Here is a 24,106-nt window from a genome sequence, read left to right on the forward strand (position 1 = left end):
AGTACCAGCTGAACTCAATGTGCCCGGACTTCGCCGAACAGAAGCACCGTTAAATGAGGAAGAAAATTCAGCAATGCTTAATGATTCACTAGATACCATAAATGAAAGGCGTGATCAAGCTCTAATTCGGATCCAGAATTACCAGCAGGCAGCAGCCCGGTATTACAATTCTAAGGTTAAAAGTAGGCCGTTCTTCAAAGGAGATTATGTATTAAGGCGCGTCTTTGACAATAAAAAAGAAGAAGGTGCCGGTAAACTCGGTATTAATTGGGAAGGACCTTACATTATTACCGAAGTGGTTCGGAACGGTGTTTATAGGTTGAAAGACTTAGAAGACAATCCGGTCAAGCGACCTTGGAATGTGATCAACCTAAAGAAGTTTTATGTTTAAAGCTACATGCATTGTTTATGTACATGAACTACGGTGTGGCTTCATCCCGAAATGGGTACGTAGGCAGCTCGGAAACGAGTTCAGCTATTAATAAAAAATCTTGTTTTATTTCTGTATTAAAGGAAAAGGTTCGACTGTGCGAACAAGCGAAGTAAATAAAGTTCGGCTACGCGAACATACAAGAAATTGGAAAAAGAGCGTTTATTCAAGCAAATAAGGCAAAATATCCCTCATCGTACACTTCGGATTATGGAGATCTTGTTGACGAACAGAACACTTCGACTCCTTGGCCAGCAAGGTCAAGGATTGACAACATGCAATCCGGAATTCGAGCGAAGTCAGAGATTCCGAGTTCTATCCATTCTCCGGGGTGAGATTCAAGGATGTGGAGATCTCTTGATACTGTAGTAAGCCTGTGTTGCATCCGGTTAATTCTCTTCCGGAGTCTCCTCATTTCCAGTGTAAGCTTCCGATGCTGAAGCGTGAGTGCCTCTATGAATGCCATCGCTGTTCCTTGGTCTCTGATTGGGAGATCCCTAATCAAAGTACATGGGGCTCGGATCTGAGATCTTAAGAAGCCGTGAAGTGGTGGAGGCTGCCTGCTTGGCTCATTTGGAACATCTTCGTTTATCATTCCGATTCTGGAGAAGTCGGGCATAGATTCTGAACAGCGAAGATTGAACTCCATACCTACTAAAATAAAAAGAATGGTGAGGAGTAAAGGGAAATTGAAACTATAATTTATAGGAACCCCATATCCCTAGCAAGCTGCGGATTCTATCCAAGGAATGGAGTGATTCGCGGAGAGATTTATGCCCTCGAACAGATCCTGCATTAAAAAGACGCATCTCCGAGAATATTTGAAAAGAAAGAAAAGTTGCAAATGTTTCCATAAATAAAAAGGGGCCGAAGCCCATTACGAGTTTAAAATAAGTGAAGAAGTTAGAGAACATTTATGGAAGAGGCTCAGGAACAGGCTCCTTCATCGCCGGTTTAGTCTTCGAAGTGGACGCCTTGTTCTTGGCGTCCACTTCGGGATGATCCCGAACGCGTTTCCGACAGGTGCTGGCCTCCTCTTCGTCTTCTTCTTCGCTGTCAGATGGAACGGCGCAGACGGGGGCGTTCACGGGACCCGGGACTCCGTTAGCGCGGAGATACATCTGAAGCATCTTCGGGATCTCAGCAACAGAGTCAAAGTTCCGCCATTCCCATTGAAAGGGATCACTTTCCAAGGCCCGTATCTTCCTCTCCACCCGAGCAATGCGAGCCTCGAGTGTTTGCCTTTTAAGGCCCAGCCGTTGCCTCTCTTCACACAAGCGACGGTGCTTGTCGGCAACCTAGCATAAAGATGAATGAATAAGATGAAACAAAAAGTTTTTAAATCAAAAACTTTAAATATTTACCTTGTCAATAAAATCGCAAGCCTCTTTCTTCTCCTTTGAAGGAAAGTGAAAGACGGCGTGGGGGAAAAGAACGCCGGCCGGTTCAAAGCCATCGCCGGACAAAAAAAGTGGGCTGCCGGGATCAACGGGGGCTACTTTTTCGTTTTCCATTCTTGAAATATTTCTCAAGTAAGATTCTAAAATCGTGTTTAAATAAAGCTTAGAAGTAGGTAAGCCTTTATTTATAATGATTTAGGGTTTGTCTTGGAACCATAAATCCAATAATGGTAGTGTGTCCGAGTGGTTTAAACCATTTTTGGAAAATCGAGAAAAGGCAGTTATTGCATTAAAGACGAGCCGTTTTCCTTACTTATAAGAAGGGAAAGAGCAACCGTCGCATTAACTACAAAAGTTTCTAAGGCCCAAGCCCAATAAATTTATCGAGTTGACTAAACCCGAAGTGGGGAACTCGCTTTAAGCCGAGCTCAGTTCTCGCATTCTTAAGGGAAAGGTCTGATCAGCCTAAAAATCCCAAAAGCATAACCACAAGGCCACAAAAGGTTAAAAGCGGACTTTGCAAACCCGCATATAATTTTAACCAAACCCCCTTGGGTCATAACCTAGAAAGGTTTAAAAGCCTCCTCAGGCAAATATCTTGTTCAAAAGAAATAATAAAGCCTCCTTAGGCCAAAAATAAGTTCGAAATTAAGTTTAAACTAAATGGGACAATCCCCAATTTAAAGTAGACGCAGCCACTACGGAGTGATATCCACCTCGGACTCCGGCTCAGCAACCGAAGTTTCATTCACCTCCTTGACTGGTGCTTGGTCGGATGGAGCTCTTGGTCCGCCCTCTACATTACAACCATCCTCTGGAGTGACCGCCGGTGCCGCAGGTACCTCGGGTGGGACGACATCCTCCGCCTCACTTGAACCTGGGAAGGACAGTTCCAGTCAACTTTTTAAAAAAAAAAACGTAAGGTGAGGAAAAGGTAGTAAGTGTCAGGAGCCAAACATTACCTGCCCAGTCTAGACCCGATTCACTTATAGGAGGCGATTCAGTGAAGAATTCCTCGAAATCCTGCGGGTTGAAGGTCGAAGTGGGAAGAGCTACCAAGCGACTCCGCTTTTCAGAAAGATTGGCCGACAGTTCGGTGCTTTCTTGCTCCTCGGAGAAATCCGTATCATGGATTTGATCCAACAGAATCAGGTTGCTCTCGTGCTCCTTGATGTCTGATTCCAAATCTGACCTAGCCTTCTCGGTCTGCATGAAGCGGATGGCCCCTTGGATCAACTCCATCCCGCGTCCTTTAACTTCCTTTCTTGCTTTCGATGCCGACCTTGCCAACTCGGAATCACGCAATTTGGCAATCGCCTTGTACTTCGCGTTAAGCTCAATGAGTTGGTTATTCAGGGTATCGGCGGTTGATTCGGATTCGTGAAGCCTACCCTGAACACCAGAAAGCTCATCCTGGAGTTTGAAATTTTGGTCGTACTGATCCTGCAGCTCCCCCTTAATCTTCGCCAGCTCGGATGTTAGACTGTCGACTTTGTCCTCCAGGTCGTGCTTGGAGCCGGTAGAAAAGCTTAGTTCAGCCTCAAGAGCAGAAAGTTTTTTCTTCCACGCGTCAATCTCCTTTTCCTGACCAAGGACCAGCCCCTCATAATGTTCAACCATGTCATTAAGCTCACCGTTAGCCTGCCATTATGCATGAAATCGAGATGGTGAGGCATTTCGATGAACGGCAGCACAATCGGAAAATTAAAGCGAAACTAACCCGAGATGAATGATAAGCATGGAGCAAATAGCATTCACGAATCGCAGGGCGCCACTTGTCGAAGTCTGGAAAGGTCGAACCCGATCGGGTCTTGAAGCATCGGAAAACGCTGCCTTCCTTCTCCATAGCTGTAAAGGAGGAAGAGTTGTAAAAATTGGAATCTGAATAGAGACAAAAACTTTTGAGACTGTGTAAATCATCAAACCTGAAAGCGATTTGACTTGAGGGACAAGAGCAGGCTTTAACCTCGAGGAAGTATCTCGGGATTCAGAATCTCCTTTTTTTGGAGATGCGCTCCGTGCAGTCTTTTTACTGTCAGGCTGGGAAGAGGAAGACATTTCAACCGGTCGTGGAGGACCCATTGGTTCAATAGGAGGGGATGATCGAGGTGAACGGTCAGTCCGGGGCCTTGACTTCTCCCTTCGCGGGGAAGAATCACTACGAGAGGACTTGTCTCTCTTCCTGCGAACCAAGTTCTTAAGTGGTTCGTTGCTAAAGACATCTCGGGGGGGACGAGGTGAATCACGGCGAGGAGATCGGTCCCTCCGAGGAGAACGTGAGTCACGATGATCACGACGGGGAGTTAATCTGAAAGAAGCAACAGATCTGGCTCCTTCGGTGCTGCCATCATCAACCAGCAGGGTCCTACTGTAGTCCTTCTTATCTATAGAAGTCGCGAGAAACTTTTTCTTCTCCTCACAAGCCTCAGCTATCGGCTTGGAAAGCACCTTACGCTTGGTCGCAAGAGCCCGAGATGACATCCCCTGAGTTGAGGGAGGAGGCGGAAGTTGGTGAAGTTGACCCGGTGGACTCATCCTGAGCTTGTGGTTAGCTTCTAGGAATCGTTCAAGAGTGAAAGAATTCCAAAGGGTTTCCCCTTCGAGGATTATCTTGAAGAATTCGATGAACCCTTCGGATGGGAGAATGGAAGCGATGAAAGCTGCGAAATGAAACAACAGTTTTAGTCAATAAAGATAATAAAACAACCGGAAAAGATATATGCGACCTAATCTCTACCAGGCTTCGCAGACCACTTCGATGGGAGTAAATCTGCAAGATTTCCAATCGAAGCGGGAGTTTTCTTAATCAGAAACCAAGGATGGTGCCAATTTTCATCCTTGTTTGGAAGGTGCGAGATGATGTTTCTATTAGCGTTCGGATACGCTGAGAAGTACCCCGTCTTCTTCGATGAACTTCTTACGCTTAGAAGCTCATTTAGTTCAGTGACTCCGATAACATATCCGGCCTCCGCCGCGATTGTTATAATTCCGAGGATAGTACGAAGAAGATTAGGGGTTAATTGAGGAAGAGCAATTTCAAGAGCCGCTAGGTATCGAACTAGGGCTTCGGGAAGAGGAAAGGTCAACCCGCAACCTTTAAAATAGATCTCGTATACACAGAAGTAGCCGTCGCGGTGGCTTTCTGGGGACTCCGTAGGATCAGTTATCTGCGCCTCTGCCATAATTCCCGGTGGGATTTGGCAGAGCCCCTTCAATCGCTCAAGGGATTGAAGGGTGCAGGTGGATCTATAGTGCGGACCGGCAATGTCATTAGGGCGGGTGCACTCATCATTGCTAGAACGCCTCTCATCGAAGGACGGAGACTCGGGTCTATCGGAATCGGAAGTCATTGGGAATTTCAAGTTTCGGGAAAAAGAAAATTTGGAGAGAGAAGTAGAAGGAGTTTTAACCACAATGATCAAGAGTAAAAGAAAGAATGAAAAAGAAGGTTACCTCAAGCTAGGTGATAATGATGAAACCGTCTTGGGAATCGTGGAAGAAGTGGGAAGGTTTTTTCCCGCTTTAATAGTAAATAATCGATATACGGTCATAATGGCGACAGATGTCACGCGACTAAATATGGGTAGCGCCGAAATTAAAGGTCTGATGGGATTTTGGCGGGAAAAATCAGAAGATTCCTCGGAACGCAATCTTTGGTCATTAAAGCATTTAAAAGTCCTCCGAATTGGAATAGTACTTCGAAGAACTTGGGGGGCTAACTGTTGGTGTCGGATCCCGCACCAGAAGTCCGAGACCAACCAAAGATTGCCACGTAGTCAAGATAATGGCCCATAAAGGATAAAGCCCATTGGACCCATGAGCCGAAGGAACGGTCGAAGTGGTTGTCACCACTTCGAGAATCCGAAGTGACTGCACTGTGACATGAGTTCGGTGTAGAAGACACGGGTAAGTCGGTTCAAGGACACTTGGGCCGAAAAGGCGAGGCCCACAAAGATCAGAGTCAACTCAAATTCAAACGTTGAGCATTAAAGTCAAAGAATCAAAACGGACGCATTTAAGAAGGAATAATTGTACTTAATTACTCATTTTAATGCCGTTTCTCTATGTATAAATATAAAGGCCAATGGCCATGTAAAAGGGAGCGATCTCTAAAGCAAGAAATACGATAGCAATTTTTGTAGCAATTCATAAGCCTTTTACTTTCTTATTTTTGTCCCTCGAGAATAATCTTTCCTACTAATAAAAATACTTGAGTGTGTGAATCCGACATCCACAAATATGGACCAGGCCCACCCATTGAGCAGCCCAATGGTGGTGAGAAGCCTTGGATTGGATAGTGATCCATTCGGTCCAAAGAAGGACGAGGAAGAAGTTCTCGGTCCTGAAGTGCCATACCTCAGTACCATAGGAGCGTTAATGTACTTGGCTAGCCACACTAGACCAGACATATGTTTTGCCGTGAACCTCCTTTGTCTAAATTTAGTTCATGATCAACCCAAAGGCACTAGAAAGGTTTGAAGGAAGGTTTGGTTAAATTTTAAATTCTATTCTTCCTATGTTTGTTTATTTGGGTTTTATTCTATACTGATCTAACCAAAGAAGGTCTAGTTTGCTTTGGTTTAGTTTGTTTTGCTGATGCAGGTAAAATCAGATTATGGCATGGTCAATAAATAGGAACTACGTGTGGCTTGATCCCTTCCAAGGGTACGTAGGCAGCCTTCTTCAAGGCGCAACTACTACAACATCAAAGACCATCATATTAGGAGACAACACAGCCTGTATCGCTCAGCTCAAGGACGGCTACATCAAGGGAGATCGGACGAAGCACATTCTACCAAAGTTCTTCTTCACGCATGACTTGCAAAGGGATGGAGAAGTTCGAGTGGTACAAGTTCAATCCTGTGACAATTCAGCCGATCTATTCACCAAGGCATTACCAACATCGACATTGAGGAAGCTCACGCATCAAATTGGAATGCGGAGACTTAAGGACTTACAGGGATGACCAAATCAGGGGGTGTAATACGTGTTGTACTCTTTTTCCTTCACCATGGTTTTGTCCCAATGGGTTTTCCTGGTAAGGTTTTAATGAGGCAGCATCCCCAAGCGTATTACTGAGATCCTTTGGCATCTACACGGTTATGTCATCCAAGGGGGAGTGTTATAAATCACATATTGGATGGACTCCATAACCGTGGGCCTAATCCATATCCTAGAAGGCCCATGTCCATGTTCTTGAAGATTCTCCTTATGACGGCCTATATTGTACTTAGTGGACTTTTGGGCTTTAGGGTTTACTAGCCCAATGGGGATTTGTCTCCCCTCATCATGTATATATATGTATCGAAACCTCATTCATTAATAGATAGAACAACAAGTTTTATAACAAAAAAAAGAATAATGGAAAGAAATAAATCTTTGTAGGGACGACGGACCCATCTTCATGGACAAGGTTTGTGGAGCTATTTTGTATTCGATATAATAAAATTCACTATATATTTTGGATTTTTGTAAATATCTTCAACTTTTATTCAGAGATATTTCTGTGATTAAAGAAAATAAAAACCAGCATTTTCCTGCGTCGACATACATTGACTGCACCAATGGGAAAATTACAAAATATCTATAGTAGATTATAGATATAAATCCAACTTTATATTAAAAAAAAAGAAGTTATCATTGAATAAGTTAATGCCAAGTGGAAAAGACTCACCAGTTTACCAGAATGGCCCCCACTTCAAAGTAAATAATGTATATTAATATCCATAGCCGACAAACCAAGTATTCACAGGTTCAGATTTCGGTTTAAGTCCTACCGGTTATAACACACAACTAAATCCATCAAAGGAGCACAAAATCTCTACTAAAAAAGAGTACAAACATGAACAAAAACCAAACAATGAATGATAATGGTTAAAACAATTTATATAAATTTGGCCAAAGATTTATCAGTTAGTTTAGTTAAGAGGACAAAATATCAAAATCACAATTTGGATCTTTTGACAGAAACTCACGAGATTTGTTTCTTCTAACTACTTTGAACTGTAATATAATAAGAGCAAAAAAAATTGCATCAAAGAATAAATCTTGCAGAAGAAGAAGATGTGTAGAAGCTCTCTCTCTATCTCATGTTTCTTCCACCGGCTGAAACTTTCCGGTGACGCCTTTTTCCACGTTGTCCCGGAGTCTTCTTCCCCGTTGTGGCTCTACCACCAACTAATCTTCCACGTGGCAAAGCCGGTGGCTCGATAAAAATCCTAGAAGAAGCTCGAGGAGGTTTCATGTTCATCAAAATGTCTCTATGATAAACCTGTCATCAAGAAACAAAAAGTCTCAATCTTTCACTCAACAAATCAATCCAACCTTTAACCGAAACAAAATTGTACCTGTTTCACAAAGTTGCGTCTTTCACAGTCCAAGAACATATTGATGCTCCAATCAACTTTCTCTCTTATCTTGTCTCTTGCAATTGCAAAGCTTAGCTGATCTCTGGAAGTAAACCGGTCTACTTCGTTGAACCAAACACACGTGAAAAGGTTTGTGATCGGTATGTGTTCTCTTATGATGGTACAACCTTCAGGAACATCTGCCAAACGATTCAAAAAGTTTCAGTTGTGCTCATAAGACAGACGAAAATTGCGGAATTTTATCATCGTTAAAACCATTACCACTAGTTATTGGAAGCTTAGCCTCGGTATAAGGTGTTAAACCTTCCTTCTTGTAGAACTCTACCTGGTAATCAATTGAGGCATTGTCGTACTTTCTTGCAGCCTTATTCGCCTCAGCCTCTACAAACACATCAAAACGTCGGTAATGTCTCGAGATTGCGAAACTAGAATTCGTTCTCCACAAGAACCTGAACATTGAGAAGACAAATAAAGCTAACTGCTTGGAACAATTACTGTTGAAAGAGAGAGACAGAGGAGTCAATTTATCTACCTCTCAAGGATTTGATATGGATCTACAACAAGCTGGAGCTTTGCATCAACCCATATAGAGTACCGGACATTTGGAAATAATCTATGCAATAGAAGCTTCGGAACCTGTAAAAATGCATAAACGTTTTACCCAATTCGTATTTGTTACATCAGGAAGCATCCAAATCTTGGCTAATTATTCTCAAATCTTTTAACCTTTCCATTACGCCGTGCATCGGAATAAGGGACATTATGTACAACAATGATCCTCCACAATCCTACTCTCTTGTTATCGTCTGTATAACTCGACGTGTTCTTAAGGTATAAATGTGTTTCTTCATCAACAAACATGTAGAATGGGATGTTCTTCCTCGCCATTTCACTGATGTTCACTGGTTCTTGAATTATGTCATACTTTCCTGAGAAAAGATTGAAACTTTATGAGCGAAGTAAGTATATATAAACAATAGATGTCACACAGAAAAATTCCCTCCTAAGAATTTGAATTCTCTCCTAAGCAATACCAAATATCGCTGACGCGACAATCACATCATGGGACTGGTCCAACTCATGAAGGATATCCTCATCAATGTCAAATCCAGTTTGGTGACCCGGTTTTGTTCCTTTAATAAATCTGCGAAAACAATAACAGGAATCAGAAAATTAAAAGTCGATTTCTCAAGAAGAAACCACGGAGTTAAGCACAGAAGCATACCCGCAATGCACTGTCATGGACTCTTTTATGTCAAAGGAGTTAGCCCTATGCTCAAGAGAAGGATAACCTCCGAAATCAGAGCCTCCTTGACTTTCTTCAGGTTTTACAGGACTCTCTTCATGGATATATGTCAGATTCTTGAGCACGGGAGATTCAAATCGATACTTTGGCATATGCGCTAATGCCTCTTCTGGAGGTAGATAGCATACCGGACACGCTGAAAAAAAACAAAATTTACAAACGGGGAAGGTAAATCCGAGTTCTTGCAGGATCAGAGCAAAAACAATTGAATCGAAGAAAGAGCATACGGCGTGGACCAGGCCTTCTCATTTCAGGTGGTGGAGGAGGAGGAAATGAAAAACTATCACATGGATGGTGATGCGATGGAGAAGGATGGTTGACGTCTACATCACTTCCTCCAATGCCATTCCACTTAAAAGAATCTCTAATATGATCATTATCAGAGTTCTGTGTATAGAAAGAAGTCAATTCTCTACTTATCGGTGTTTGGTTGCTTCCAAAATCCATCGTCTCAATACTCTGATGAATGTTTGGACTATTGCTCTCTGTTGTATTCACAAATGCAGGCATCATTACCAACATATTCCAATTGAAATCATTAAGACTTAAAAAAAAAACTTGAGAATACCTTTGTTGATAGTGTAAGAACCCAAGACAAAGACAACAAATGCAAGGCTAAGAAGGAGCAGCATAGCAACTCGTCGACGACCTAAGTACCAGCAACATAAGAAGGAGAGAGACCTTTCCTTCTCTTTAGAATTAGAAGTGAGCATTGTGAAGAAACAAGAAGAAGATAATGCAGACTCAAAATCTCAAGGTTTGAGTAAGTGCAATGAGCCATCATAACTCTCAAGTCCAAAGGACATTCCAGTCATTGTCTCTTAAACCCTCTAGATCGAACTCTCATATCGACACTTTCTCAGATCCAAACCTAAGAAACAACCAGATTTCAAAATTCCACATACATTGCAGGACAAGAAACAGAATCCATTGACAAAAAGTAATTACCAGATCAAGAATCGATTTTTGATTAGAATCCGATTAAAGACCTGCATTGGCATCAAAAAGGATCAAACTTTAAATCAAATCTCGCTTCAATCATTGGCGATTCGTGAATTGAACAGTGCCCACAAATCCAAATCTAACCCTGATACGAAAAAGGGGAAATTTTTTGCATAAGATTCGGAGAAAAAGGTATTACCTTTTGAATGAATACACACTTATGTTCCAAATTCGTCTCTTGATTTACAAAAAAAAAATCAATAAAGGTTTTGTGATTGCGACGCCAAATTTTACACTGATCGATCTGCAGTAAAACATTTAGTGCATGTTTTTGGATTTGTCAACGATTCGGTGTATTTCGATCTCTACGTTATTTTTGAGGGTTTGATAAATTAAAAGTTTATATTTTTATTACAGTGGAGATGTGTTGTGTTTTGTGTTGTCTTTACTCATCGCTGAATTTGATCGTTCCGTAAGAATCTGTAAACTAGGTTTATAAACATTTATCAAATTTTTATTATGATTAGCTCATGTTTAAAAATAGTGATCAAATAATAATTCTGATTTATGTTTTAACTTTTCTCATAAATTAACCTACTTTATATTTAGGATTTTATTTAATTGTATATTTGATTTAATAAACAAATTTTGAAAAGGGTTTTGAAAAGAGTGTTTTATATTTAATTTTCGTTAAATTTTTAAAGATCTCAATAAATTCATAAATTTTGATTTATTCCAGGATTCTCAAACTAAACAAAACAAATAATCAAACGGTTTATCTTAATTTTTGTGTTCACAATAGGGTGTTGATCTAGTGGTAGTGCAGTGGGTTGGTTCTCTTGTGTCTCGGATTCAACCACCTTTTGGGATGACTAGCTCCAAATACCAAAAGAATTATAGGTCAATTGTCAAAGATCTGGAACTCACGTGGTTTATCAAAAAATATCAACAAAACATTAGTGTATGTTTATAACCTTTTGCTACTAAGTATGTTGATTTAATCATATATCATTCATCGTTTTTACTAATTATCATTGTACATCGTATTAAAGGTATTATCTTTTGTATCAACAAACTCATTCAATATGTTGATGTACTACTACTTAGACGATTGATGGAAATGTACTCTTATTTACAATTAAGTGAGATGGAAATGTACTCTCGTTATTCTGGCCGATCTTGGTTTTGAATTGAGTACCTAAAGTTCTTATTCGATCGAAATATAAATACACAAGCCAACCCTATATTGAATGCAGACCCGTCTCAATCATTAGCTAGATCCGGTGCGGTGGTAAAAACAAAACCTTAAATAAAAATAACTTTTACTAATCTTTATGATATTGGAGTTACATGGAAAAGGATAAGCAAAAAAAAAAACAACTATATGAAGGCCTTTTAACAAAAAAAAAAAAAAAAAAAAAACCTATATGTTTAGCGTTTAAGTTATAGTCTAATAGTCTTATTAATTCAGATTTTATTAAATTTATTTGGGCAAAAAAAAAAGACAAACTTTGAATTTAGGCTGGACAAAATGTAAATACACCTCTTGCACTGGACCAGCGACGAGCCAGATTGAATTCATAATTCTACCAATTCTTTAACCAATAAAACACTTTTCACCCACACGACTTGTTGATGACTAATCTTGTTTTGCATTGGAAAATATAATTTACATCTTTGTTCGATTCAGAAAACGTTTCTAATGGGTCTAATAGACTTCGATATGTATCTCATAGAAGATTTAGTCTTATCTCATGTACAAGGGAAAACCCTTAGATCCTATATGTATAAATACTCACAACAGATGAATAAACACAACCAACCTTTTACCTATTATTTCATGGTATCAGAGCTATTAAATTCTGTGACCTAATTTTTTTAAATAAGCCGCCGCCGTCGTTGTTCTTCACAACCACCGCCGCCGCAATCATCTCTTTCGCTTCTATCTCTTCTACACATCATCCTCTATGTCAGAAATCGCCACCGTACCAAAACCAAACCCAAATCCATATCAACTTCATGCTTCTGATAATCCCGGTGCTTTGATTTCTTCTGTTGTCTTAAAGGAAGACAATTACTCTGAATGGGCTACAGAGCTCATGAATTCTCTCCAAGCAAAACACAAACTCGGCTTTCTTGATGGTTCAACACCAAAGCCAACGACAGAACCTGATTTGATATCATGGAAAGCTGCAAATTCTATGATCATCGGTTGGATTAGGACGTCTATTGATCCAACCATACGTTCAACTGTTGTCTTTGTGTCTGATGCAAAAGAGCTTTGGGATAATCTCAAACAACGCTTCTCAACCGGAAACGGTGTCCGCAAACAATTGCTCAAAGATGAAATTTCGGCGTGTAAGCAAGATGGCCAATCTGTTCTTGCTTACTATGGGAGACTAACCAAGCTTTGGGAAGAACTACAAAACTACAAGACTGGTCAGACGTGTACGTGTGCAGCTGCTCCTGACATTGCTAAAGAACGTGAAGATGACAAGGTTCATCAATTCTTACTCAATTTGGATGAACGCTTCCGGCCTATTCGCTCTACAATTACCGATCAAGATCCTCTACCAGCTCTAAATCAAGTGTATTCTCGTGTGATTCGTGAAGAACAGAACCTCAACGCATCACGCATCAAGGATGCCATCAAAACAGAGGCTGTCGGGTTTTCAGTTCAAACCACACCACTTCCGCAACCATCTCAAGTAGCGGCAGTCTCTGCTCCTCGATTTCGCGATCGCTCTTCTTTGAATTGTACTCACTGCCATCGTCAAGGCCATGAAGTAACAGAGTGTTTTTTGGTCCATGGTTATCCGGACTGGTGGCTAGAACAGAATGGCTCTAACGGCTCTGCGACACGAGGATCATCTGGTCGTGGTAACACTGGTCGTGGCAACAACAATCGCGGCGGACGTTCTTCATCCTCTAGCTATCGTGGAAGAGGCCGTGCTAACGCTGCTAGTACTAGCTCTCCTTCTACAAACAATGCTCAGATCAATCAATTGATCTCACTACTTCAAGCTCAAAATCAGACCACCACTACAGAAAAGTTGTCGGGTAAAACTCAATTTACTGACGTTATCATTGACACAGGTGCTTCACATCATATGACCGGCGATGTCACGTTACTCACGGATGTCAAAAACATCATACCTTCGCCTGTCACAAAGCCTGACGGGACTGCCTCTCGTGCCACTAAACGTGGAACTCTTGCGCTAAATAAAGCATATTCACTTCCCGATGTGCTATTTGTGCCGGATTTTAATTGCACATTAATCTATGTTGCCAAGTTACTAAAGCATACTGGATGTATTGCAATCTTTACTGATGCCTTATGTTTCTTGCAGGACCATTTTACGAGAACTTTGATTGGTGCGGGTGAAGAGCGTGAGGGAGTGTATTATTTTACGGGTGTTCTTGCTGCTCGTACTAACAAAGTTGTCAACGAATCATCATCGGCATCATTGTGGCATCATCGATTAGGACATCCATCTACCGGTGTTTTGAGTTCTTTACCAGAGATTACTCTTTCTAGTAGTAGCTTAGATTCCATTAAAAGTTGTGACATTTGTTATCGTGCTAAACAAACACGTGAAGTTTTTTCTCCAAGTCTTAATAAAACTACAGTTTGCTTTGAACTCGTTTGTGATGTTTGGGGACCGTACCGCACACCGGCTTCATGCGGATCTGTTTACTTTCTGACTATAGTTGACGACTTCTCGCGATCTGTCTGGACTTTTCTCATGGCTGAAAAATCAGAAGTCTCTCGATTAATTTGAAACTTCTGTGCAATGAGTGAACGTCAATTTCACAAACCTGTCAAGACGATCCACAGCGATAATGGTACGGAATTTCTGTGTCTCACATCATTTTTTCAAGAAAAAGGAATTATTCATCAAACTTCATGTGTGGATACACCACAACAAAATGGTCGAGTTGAGCGCAAGCACCGTCACATTCTAAACGTCGCCCGTGCGTGTCTTTTTCAGAGTCATCTTCCTCGAAAATTTTGGGGAGAAAGTATCCTTACTGCTACTCATATCATTAATCGCACACCCACCAAAATTCTTCATGGAAAGTCTCCCTATGAAGTACTGTTTGGATCTCGCCCCTCTTATTCAGCTTTGCGAATTTTTGGATGCTTGTGCTACGCTCACTATCGAGCTCGTGACAAGGATAAATTTGGTGAACGCAGTCGACGATGTGTATTTGTAGGTTACCCCTATGGTAAGAAAGGTTGGCGTCTTTATGATTTAGATAACAATAAATTTTTTGTGAGTCGGGATGTTGTGTTTCAAGAAACAGTCTTCCCATTTGCTACTATAGACACTGGTTCACTCACCGTCTCTCCGTCTACGATGCCTTCCTCTACGATCTTTCAAGATGATGACTGGATTCAATCATTGTCGGTTGCTCCTTCACCTCCGTCGGATCTGTTTTCATCGGCATCACCTCCGGTTCCGATACCTACTATGGCTGAGTTACCTTTGGCACCAACTCCAGCCCCGATAACGACTCTGACTCCGATTTCACCATCGACTTCTACTCCAGCTTCACCTTCGTCACCTAGTTCACATACACCTTCACACTCATCTAGCTCGTCGAGCTCGTCATCTTCCTCACCTGAGGCTTCACCGGGTTTACCGGAATTGCTTGGTAAAGGACACCGTGTGAAACAACCATCCGTTCTTCTCAAAGACTATGTTGCTCATCACACCACAACTCCTACTACTACTACTACTACTACTACTACTACTACTACTACTACTACTACTACTACTCCTACTACTAATACACTCCCTACTGCTTCTTCTACACCTCTACCTGATCCTAGTCTCGCTAAAACGGTCTGCGGTAAGATACTTGATTCTATTCCCATATCTATTTCTGACGAAAAATTTTCGGAATTGCATCAAGTTTTTATGGCAGCTATTACCTCCACCACATAACCAACAAGCTATCACCAAGCTTCTCTAATCAAAGAATGGTGTGATGCTATGGGTTTATAAATCACCGCTCTTGAAGAAAATCATACTTGGGATATCACTACCTTACCTCTAGGGAAGAAAGCTATTGGCAGCAAGTGGGTCTATAAACTCAAATACAACTCTGATGGTACTCTTGAACGTTACAAGGCTCGCTTAGTCGCCCTCGGAAATCGCCAAGTAGAAGGATCTGATTTTACAGAAACTTTTGCGCCAGTCGCTAAGATGACAACGGTCCGCTTTCTTCTTGGTGTTGCTGCTGCTAAACAATGGGAAGTTCATCAGATGGATGTTCATAATGCATTTCTTCATGGTGATTTAGACGAAGAAGTTTATATGAAATTGCCTCCCGGGTTTCATACTAATGGTACTAATCAAGTGTGTCGTCTTCGGAAATCATTATATGGACTTCGCCAGGCTCCACGTTGCTGGTTTGAGAAACTTGCTACAGCCTTACGCACATTTGGTTTCAAGCAAAGTTATCATGATTATTCACTCTTCTCATTTGTACAAGATGGCGTCATTCTCCACGTTCTTGTTTATGTTGATGATTTTATCGTCGCAGGCAATGATTTGTCTCAAATAGAACGTTTCAAGACGTATATGCATAAGTGTTTTCATATGAAAGATCTTGGTCCGCTGAAGTATTTCTTGGGTATTGAGGTCTCTCGTGGTCCTGATGGCATCTTTCTTTCACAACGCAAGTATGCTCTCGACATTATCACCGAAGCTAATCTTCTTGGTGCCAAGCCGTTTGCTACTCCGGTGGAACCTAATCACAAACTTGCCTCAGCCACGGGTCCTGTTCTCAAACGACCAAAAGAGTATCGTCGCCTTGTTGGTCGTCTTATCTATCTTAGTATCACTCGCCCTGAACTAAGCTACATTGTCCATATTCTCTCGCAGTTCATGAACACTCCTCTTCTCCCACATTGGGACGCTGCCATCCGTGTTGTTAGATATCTTAAAGGGTGTCCTGCACAAGGGATTCTTCTTCGGTCGGACAGTGAGATTTCTTTAATTGCTTATTGTGATTCCGATTGGTCTGCATGCCCTCTTACTAGACGATCTCTCAGCGCATATGCGGTCTTCTTAGGCTCCTCTCCAATCTCATGGAAGACTAAGAAGCAACATACTGTTTCTAACTCGTCGGCTGAAGCTGAATATCGCGCGATGGCATATACACTTCGAGAAATCAAGTGGCTCCGCGAGCTTCTTCATACCTTCGGCTTTCGTCATACACGGCCTATACAACTCTTTTGTGACAGTCAAGCGGCTATCCACATTGCTTCTAATCCCGTCTTTCACGAACGCACAAAGCATATTGAATCCGATTGTCATCAAGTTCGAGATGCAGTTCAAGATAAGCTCATCACTATGGAACATATTTCTACCAAAGAACAAGTCGCAGATGTTCTTACTAAAGCTCTACCGCGACCCGCTTTCGATAAGTTACTGTCCAAGTTCGGCGTTGGTAACTCTCCCCGCCAACTTGAGGGGGGGTAATGGGCCTAATAGACTTCGATATGTATCTCATAGAAGATTTAGTCTTATCTCATGTACAAGGGAAAACCCTTAGATCCTATATGTATAAATACTCACAACAGATGAATAAACACAACCAACCTTTTACCTATTATTTCAGTTTCTATATCTAAAAACTTTTTGTGTGTACGATTACTTTGTTTTAGTTGTGTTTGTAAATTTGTTTTGAAAATTACCTCAAAAGATATTTTGGTGATTCAAATGTTAGACTAAAATAGTTATATTTTGATGGTAAATAAACGTAATAAACTCAATACTCAAACAATTTTCTAGTGCGTTTGTTTCTATGTCTGCTCCATATTTATATCATGTATTTCATACTATTACGTTTGTTTAATTTGTTATGTGAGTTTTGTCTATTCCGCACCATTGTACCCGCACCATTGTACCCGCACCATTGTACCCATACAAATAGTTCTGGACATTTGGTTTATTCGGGTTAATCAGTTCGGTTTTTTCGGTATTCCGCCGAATTGAACTGAATAATTTGGTTCAGTTCGATAATCAAATCTATTCCGAAATTAAACCGAAATTTTATTTCCTCAGTTGAAAATACAATAAACAAAACAAATAATTTTAGTAAGAAATACAAAAATGTTAAATTAAAAAATTAATAGTTTTAGTACAATGGTATCGTTCGTGTGGTTGGTGTATGAATTGATAATATGTGTGGTACACATATTATAGCCGTTCTCTGAAAAAATACATGTGATCGTTTAGAAGATTATATATATATAAGTTCTCTATGAGAATGGGCCCAAATTTGTTTTATTGTCTAAAATGGAGATGACAAGTCCATTAAATTCGGTCGTAACTTGTAAGCATAATGTGGATAATCACTCTTCTCCAATTAGTTGGTAAACGAACTGATGCTGACTATCAGTTGGTTTCTTATATCTTTGAAACTCATTTCACTAATATCAAACTAATCATTTTCCATATCAAAAAAAAAAACTAATCATTTTTCATATATGTAACTATAGTATTATTTTAAATAAAATATTCATATAATCTTAGTAGTATTTGTTATCATTCAAAAAAATGTTAGTTCTAATTGTTAATGCCAGTAATGTGAACATTTAATTAATACTCATGATTGTATGTAATAAAATTGTTTTTAAAATGTAGGATACGGTGTAAACTATAATTGGTTGACCATTCATGCAATTATTGTTTTTATTTTAATAATAGCAAAGTTAGAAAGCTTTTCAATAAAACGAAAAACTAAATTAGAAAACTGTATCTTAAAGTCAGGTAGATAGCAAAATAGAAATGACATGGTGACTAAAATTGTATAATTACTTCATTTAAACTATAACGTCTCTATTTAAAAATCTATCTTAATTTCATTAGTGCAGGGATTATGGGAATTAAAAATAAATTACATAAGGAAGATCAGAAGCGAAAACGAAAAGGCTTTTGACGTTTACTCCAAAAGAAAATTTCAATACTCTCGTTGCATGAACACGAAGCTTACGCGCTTTAAATTCTATTAAACTATACTCTATAGATTCACTATTTTTGTTTACTTCATAAAGAACAAGATTTTAGTTTTGTATAGAGATAGAAAAAGAAAAATAATACTAGTTTTTACTTTTTACTGTAATATGTATTAACTTGTCTGTTATATTATAATGAAAAATTCATTAAGATATACAAAATTATTTATCATATGAAGATATATGTTTAATTTTTGATGAATTTATTTTCTATAATTAGTTCAAAGGAGTTGGGAAAAAAATATGAGAATAAGGTAAGGAATTGGTTAGTCTTTTTTATTATGATTATTTAAGATTAAATAAAAAAGTATATTAAATGGTAAGGTTTTTTTTTGTTCAACTATTAAATAAGTTATTATTAACTGCAAAATACAACTATACTCATAAATACATAAGTGGAAAAAATTTCACACTACCGAACGTATTTATTATTTTATTAAAAATTCCTCATAATGTTACTTTTTGGAGTTTCCAATATTTTTACAAAACTTTTTTAATTCATTCAACATTGTGCTTCAACAACACATGCGTCTCTCAGAAATCTCTCCGCCCTAGATCCATCTCTCTCTCTCTCTCTCAAGCAAACACTGTTAAACCCTTTTGATTTCTCCTCATAATTATCCTCTAAAGCTCCATTTTTTCCCTTTGTTTATTGATTATTCCTGCAACTGCAAATTTCTCAATTTTACATTGTGCTTCTGGTGTTTTTAGTCGTCTCTCTCTCTCTCTTCAATCTCTTGAAAGGTACAAAAGTTGAGAATCCTGGGTTTTTTTTTGTACTACACTCTAGTTATTAATGCCTGAACCATCTTCTTGATCTGGGTACATTTTGCAGAGAGTAAAAATCATTTCTTTTTTTCTGGGTTACACTGTTCTTCGAGTTCTAGGGTTCCTTAATTTCGTTTCATCTTTTCGGAAAGTCTCTGACTTTATATGTTTAAATGGTCTAGTTCTGTCATGTGGTCCATTCAATTAGCTAGTGGAACAAGATGGATGAATTGTGTAAAGGAGATTTTTGGTTTTAAGTATTAAAATTTTGGGGGTAAATTGAGAGAGATGGGTTGTGTTTGTGGTAAGCCTTCTGCTATCGAAGATAGCAAAGATAGTCCAAGAGAGCGTTTCTCAAGCAAATCCTCTTCTGAGTTTAGAGTTTCAAGACCGGTTACTTCTTCTAGAAGGGAGGAGCCTCTTAGGATAAAGGAACGGTCTGATGTTGTTAGTGTAAGACCAGTGTTGAGTAATAAGCAAGCCAATGTTTCGATGAATTTGCGTGGGGAGAATTTGAGTAGAAGAGAGAAGAAGATTGAGAATGTTGCTGCAACTTCACCACTTGCAATGAGTATTACCATAGCTAAAGCAACTGAAGGAGAGTATGTAGCTGCAGGTTGGCCTCCGTGGTTGGCTTCTGTAGCTGGAGAAGCTATCAGGGGATGGGTTCCACGGCGTGCGGATTCTTTCGAGAAGTTGGACAAAGTAATCTTCTTTTCTTTATATACATTCATTTTGAAAATGCTGTTAAATATCATTTTTTGATTGCATGACTTATAGTGGCATGTTTCCATATTTAGAAACATATCCTCTGCTCCAAAGATTTGGGTTGCAGTAAATGATACTTTATGTTATGGAAAGTGAATTTTTTTTCAGTTGATTGGTTTTTAAAACTATCACATGACCTGAAAAGGTTTTGGACTTATAGCTGTGAGGAAAGATCCCTGAAGCAGCTGTTCTACTTGTTTTATGCAGATTGGTCAGGGTACTTATAGTAATGTATATAGGGCTCGTGACCTGGATCAGAAGAAAATTGTGGCTTTGAAGAAAGTGAGGTTTGATAACTTGGAGCCAGAAAGTGTGCGTTTTATGGCTAGAGAAATCCAGATATTACGTCGGCTTGATCATCCTAATATCATAAAGCTAGAAGGCTTAGTTACATCAAGAATGTCTTGCAGCTTATATCTTGTTTTCGAGTACATGGAACATGATTTAGCTGGACTAGCCTCGCATCCCGCGATAAAATTTTCTGAATCACAGGTGATTTGTTTTGTTTCTGTAATTCTATTCAACACCTTCATGACCTAGTCACCGCTTTTAATACAAATCTCTGAGGCTGGGCTTTCTTTTTGCTTTGTTTTTATACAGGTTAAATGCTACTTGCAGCAACTATTACATGGACTAGACCATTGTCACAGTCGTGGTGTACTCCATCGGGATATAAAAGGCTCAAACCTTCTAATAGATAATAGTGGAGTTTTAAAGATTGCTGACTTTGGATTAGCTAGTTTCTTTGATCCTCGTCAAACTCAGCCTTTGACCAGCCGTGTGGTAACTCTTTGGTACCGTCCACCTGAGCTTTTGCTCGGAGCAACTCGCTATGGAGCAGCAGTTGATTTGTGGAGTGCAGGTTGCATTCTTGCTGAACTATATGCAGGCAAGCCTATTATGCCTGGTAGAACCGAGGTAGATTTACAGTTTTCATTTGAATCTCTTTTAGTGTTTGATCTGATTTATGTTAGACTAGTTTGGTTTCTTAAGGTGACTCTGGTAATGCTTATGGTGTTACAGGTGGAACAGTTGCACAAGATTTTCAAGCTATGTGGCTCGCCTACCGAGGACTATTGGGTAAAATCAAGATTGCCTCATGCAACAATTTTCAAGCCTACACAGCCATATAAACGCTTAGTGGGTGAAACATTCAAGGAGTTTCCTCAGCCAGCTTTAGCCCTTCTTGAAACTCTCCTTTCAGTCAATCCTGATGATCGTGGAACTGCCACCGCAGCTCTCAAGAGTGAGGTACTGGCATTACTCAGGCAGTAAATGCTGTGTGTTCTTATGCTTCTGTATATAACTCCTGGTAATCGCTTTTGTAATATCAAATTATCATTCTTTTACTTTCAGTTCTTTTCCACTAGACCTCTTCCATGTGATCCTTCAAGCTTGCCTAAATATCCTCCCAGCAAAGAGCTCGATGCAAGAATGCGGGATGAGGAAAGTAGAAGGTATGCTATCCAGATTTTTCTAGTCTGATGTGATTTTTATTCTGTAGTGCTCCTACGATAGCTTATATCATTTACGAAAAAAGAAATATATCTATATATATGCTTTAATCTTGATCCTGTGTTTGTAGACAAGTTGGAGGAACCAGGGACCAAAGACACCAAGAAAGAAGAGGAACTAAGGAATCTCGAGCCATCCCAGCCCCTGACGCAAATGCCGAGCTGGTTGCATCAATGCAGGTTAACAAATCTTATAAATCTATTTCTTTCCATGATAAAGCTTCTTGCTTTTATTCAATGTTTTTTACCCTCTCTCTCATTAATGTCATTGCAGAAAAGGCAGAGCCAGTCTACTAATAGAAGTCGAAGCGAGAAGTTTAATCCACATCCTGAAGAAGTTGCGTCTGGTTTCCCAATCGATCCACCAAGGCCATCATCACAAGCATTTGAACCAAACAGAGAATCTCAGGGAAATATTATTCCTCACAAGAGAGCTTCACATTCCGGTCCTCTATCACGTAGATCTGCTTCCGCAAAGGGTAGAAGGAATTACCAAGATTCTCAAAAGGTTTCATCCATAGCTGATTACTCAGTAATGCCTGGTTTTGCTGCAACAAGAACAGGCGCACCGCAACCAGAGACTTGCAGAGGAATGACTCGGCTTCCAGGTTCCTTCAAGGAAACCTCTGAAGAAGCAAACCAGGAAGAAAATGGGAGAAGCAACAAGAAAGACCCAATTCTTGTAAGTCCCCCCTTGCTATTTTTTTTAACCAGCAATGTAGTAATTTTGAGTTGTTATGGTTTGGTTTGGTTTGCAGCTGGGTTATGGATCAAAAGGGCACAAGATTCATTATTCAGGACCGTTGGTGGTTCCATCAGGAAACATGGATCAGGTGTTAAAAGACCATGACCGACATATCCAAGAAGCTGTGAGAAGAGCACGGATCGATAAGGCTCGAGTTAAGAAACTTCAATCGGAAGAAGCATCGAGCCAACAAGTCGCAACCAGTCATCCCCCATCGGTTTCTAGCCGTTGATCCATCAACGAGGCAAAAGTAAATGATCAAACCAAACCTCATTTGCCTGAAACTTCTTAACACGGCGTATTTTGAGTGAAAATAATTGTACTTTATTGATTCGAAGATTATATATCATCATAGAATCAAATCTTGTCACGTTTTAGCTTCCCTGTAATGTGATATTATTTTATTATAAAGAAGAGATGTAGAAACAGGTTATATATTGGTGCATGTGAAGAAGAATCGACCTACATTATCATGAAAGATAACACCTTTCTTGTGAACAAATAAATGATCTTGTCGAGTCAATCTTTTCGAAGAGTCAAATTATGTTGGCTCTCTTTCACTATATAAATCTTGTTATCGACTTCCTCTTTCCATATCCAAGAAGAAAAAAAAAAACAGAATGCAGATCAAAACACTCTGTTTCACGCCTCTGTTTTTTGCTCTGTTTTGCTCGCACGCCATTACTTCATCTGCTTACAGTTTCAACTTCGATTACTTCGGTAATGGAACTGATCTAATGACATTCCATGGTGACGCCGAGTATGCTCCAGAGCCCGATGGTATGAGCAAGTCAGGAGCTCTTGGATTGAGCCGTGACAATGTCCCTTTCTCTCATGGTCGAGCTATTTTCATCAATCCAATCCCTTTCAAACCTAATGCTTCTTCTTCCTCTGTCTACTCTTTCAAAACTTCTTTCACTTTCGTCATTAGTCCTCGCCGGAATAATCCTAATCCCGGTCATGGCCTCGCCTTTATTGTCGTCCCTAACGATAAAAACGACTCTGCTTCTGGTTTAGGCTACCTCAGTCTTGTGAACCGGTTTAACAACGGTAATCCCAAGAACCATCTCTTTGCGGTCGAATTCGATGTCTTTAAAGACAAGTCTCTTGGCGACATTAACGATAACCATGTTGGAATCAACATTAATTCGGTTAATTCAATGGTTTCTAAGAAAGCCGGTTATTGGATTCACTCAAGAACCGGAGGAAAAAGCCGGTGGTTGTTCAAGGAATTGAAGCTAAGTGAAAATGGATACAGGGCTTGGATAGAGTACGAGAACGGGAAAGTGACAGTCACGATCGGACGTTCACAGGAAAAACCGAAGAGGCCATTGATCGAAGCGAGAGTCGATCTTTCTAAGGTTTTTCTCGAGAAAATGTATGCCGGTTTTGCCGGTTCAATGGGACGTGGCGTCGAGCGTCACGAGATCTTGGACTGGAGTTTTGAGAACAGTGCCAAAAACTAATAAACCAATTCTGTTCGGTTTAGGTTGAACAGCTTCGTTTTCTCTCGTGAATCTCGTGATCCTGCTAGTGATATTGTTGAAGCTAATAAATGCTTAAGTTATAGCCTAACGTGCCATGTATCTACTTTCAGATTTCTAGAAAGATTTACAATAAAGAATCCCTTACCCTAGTTATTTATTAGTTGTCGCAGCAATCTTCTATTATACGGTAAATGTTTTGTCAAGTTCAAGTAATATCTACGAATTATATACTCGTCATTTGAAACATTTTTGTTGGTCTAAAAACTAAGGGCTCGTTTGTTTACGCATCGCTGCGATTAACTTGAGCGACTGGAATTTCTCTCTATTTCTTTTAGTTTTCTTCTCC

General features: G+C 39.9%; 4 protein-coding genes across 4 annotated transcripts; 2 read left to right on the plus strand and 2 right to left on the minus strand.

Annotated features, from left to right (window-relative positions):
• Window positions 1–2,528: 2,528 nt before the first annotated feature.
• Window positions 2,529–5,180, minus strand: LOC110224597 (meiosis-specific protein ASY2-like). Its single transcript, XM_021010894.1, has 5 exons — window positions 4,568–5,180; window positions 3,756–4,490; window positions 3,551–3,711; window positions 2,793–3,471; window positions 2,529–2,707 (listed from the first exon to the last, which is right to left on the minus strand). The coding sequence occupies exons 1-5, from the start codon at window positions 5,178–5,180 to the stop codon at window positions 2,529–2,531; spliced, it is 2,367 nt and encodes a 788-aa protein (XP_020866553.1).
• A 2,515-nt stretch (window positions 5,181–7,695) lies between these two features.
• LOC9330484 lies at window positions 7,696–10,854 on the minus strand. The gene is made up of 11 exons (XM_002894377.2): window positions 10,646–10,854; window positions 10,453–10,493; window positions 10,073–10,375; window positions 9,732–9,989; window positions 9,424–9,640; window positions 9,233–9,342; window positions 8,925–9,127; window positions 8,731–8,834; window positions 8,460–8,647; window positions 8,178–8,377; window positions 7,696–8,101 (listed from the first exon to the last, which is right to left on the minus strand). The coding sequence occupies exons 3-11, from the start codon at window positions 10,215–10,217 to the stop codon at window positions 7,913–7,915; spliced, it is 1,614 nt and encodes a 537-aa protein (XP_002894423.1). The 5' UTR covers window positions 10,218–10,375; window positions 10,453–10,493; window positions 10,646–10,854; the 3' UTR covers window positions 7,696–7,912.
• An 8,018-nt stretch (window positions 10,855–18,872) lies between these two features.
• Window positions 18,873–22,753, plus strand: LOC110224715 (probable serine/threonine-protein kinase At1g54610). Its single transcript, XM_021011478.1, has 8 exons — window positions 18,873–19,951; window positions 20,222–20,506; window positions 20,615–20,932; window positions 21,038–21,265; window positions 21,371–21,471; window positions 21,600–21,708; window positions 21,803–22,210; window positions 22,287–22,753. Exons 1-8 carry the CDS (start codon window positions 19,535–19,537, stop codon window positions 22,503–22,505), a joined length of 2,085 nt encoding a protein of 694 aa, XP_020867137.1. The 5' UTR covers window positions 18,873–19,534; the 3' UTR covers window positions 22,506–22,753.
• A 98-nt stretch (window positions 22,754–22,851) lies between these two features.
• On the plus strand, window positions 22,852–24,002 carry LOC9330485 (lectin-like protein At1g53060). The gene has a single exon (XM_002891679.2). It carries the CDS (start codon window positions 22,894–22,896, stop codon window positions 23,737–23,739), a length of 846 nt encoding a protein of 281 aa, XP_002891725.2. The 5' UTR covers window positions 22,852–22,893; the 3' UTR covers window positions 23,740–24,002.
• The last annotated feature ends 104 nt before the right edge of the window (window positions 24,003–24,106 follow it).

This window comes from Arabidopsis lyrata (genome assembly GCF_000004255.2).
Source record: "Arabidopsis lyrata subsp. lyrata unplaced genomic scaffold ARALYscaffold_1, whole genome shotgun sequence".
Classification (NCBI taxonomy): Eukaryota; Viridiplantae; Streptophyta; class Magnoliopsida; order Brassicales; family Brassicaceae; genus Arabidopsis; species Arabidopsis lyrata.

What these genes read in the sequence shown, in the direction of transcription:
- LOC110224715 (XM_021011478.1), top strand. Translation starts at nt 19,535, where the DNA reads ATGGGTTGTGTTTGTGGTAAGCCTTCTGCTATCGAAGATAGCAAAGAT. An exon ending in CTTTCGAGAAGTTGGACAAA is followed by an intron (nt 19,952 to 20,221) that starts GTAATCTTCTTT and finishes TGTTTTATGCAG; the next exon opens with ATTGGTCAGGGTACTTATAG. An exon ending in ACAAGAAAGACCCAATTCTT is followed by an intron (nt 22,211 to 22,286) that starts GTAAGTCCCCCC and finishes TTTGGTTTGCAG; the next exon opens with CTGGGTTATGGATCAAAAGG.
- LOC9330484 (XM_002894377.2), bottom strand. Translation starts at nt 10,217, where the DNA reads ATGCTCACTTCTAATTCTAAAGAGAAGGAAAGGTCTCTCTCCTTCTTA. An exon ending in GAGAAGGCCTGGTCCACGCC is followed by an intron (nt 9,641 to 9,731) that starts GTATGCTCTTTC and finishes GTTTTTTTTCAG; the next exon opens with CGTGTCCGGTATGCTATCTA. An exon ending in TAAGCTTCCAATAACTAGTG is followed by an intron (nt 8,378 to 8,459) that starts GTAATGGTTTTA and finishes ATCGTTTGGCAG; the next exon opens with ATGTTCCTGAAGGTTGTACC.
- LOC110224597 (XM_021010894.1), bottom strand. Translation starts at nt 5,180, where the DNA reads ATGACTTCCGATTCCGATAGACCCGAGTCTCCGTCCTTCGATGAGAGG. An exon ending in TCAAGTCAAATCGCTTTCAG is followed by an intron (nt 3,712 to 3,755) that starts GTTTGATGATTT and finishes GTCTCTATTCAG; the next exon opens with ATTCCAATTTTTACAACTCT. An exon ending in ATGCTTATCATTCATCTCGG is followed by an intron (nt 3,472 to 3,550) that starts GTTAGTTTCGCT and finishes GCATAATGGCAG; the next exon opens with GCTAACGGTGAGCTTAATGA.
- LOC9330485 (XM_002891679.2), top strand. Translation starts at nt 22,894, where the DNA reads ATGCAGATCAAAACACTCTGTTTCACGCCTCTGTTTTTTGCTCTGTTT.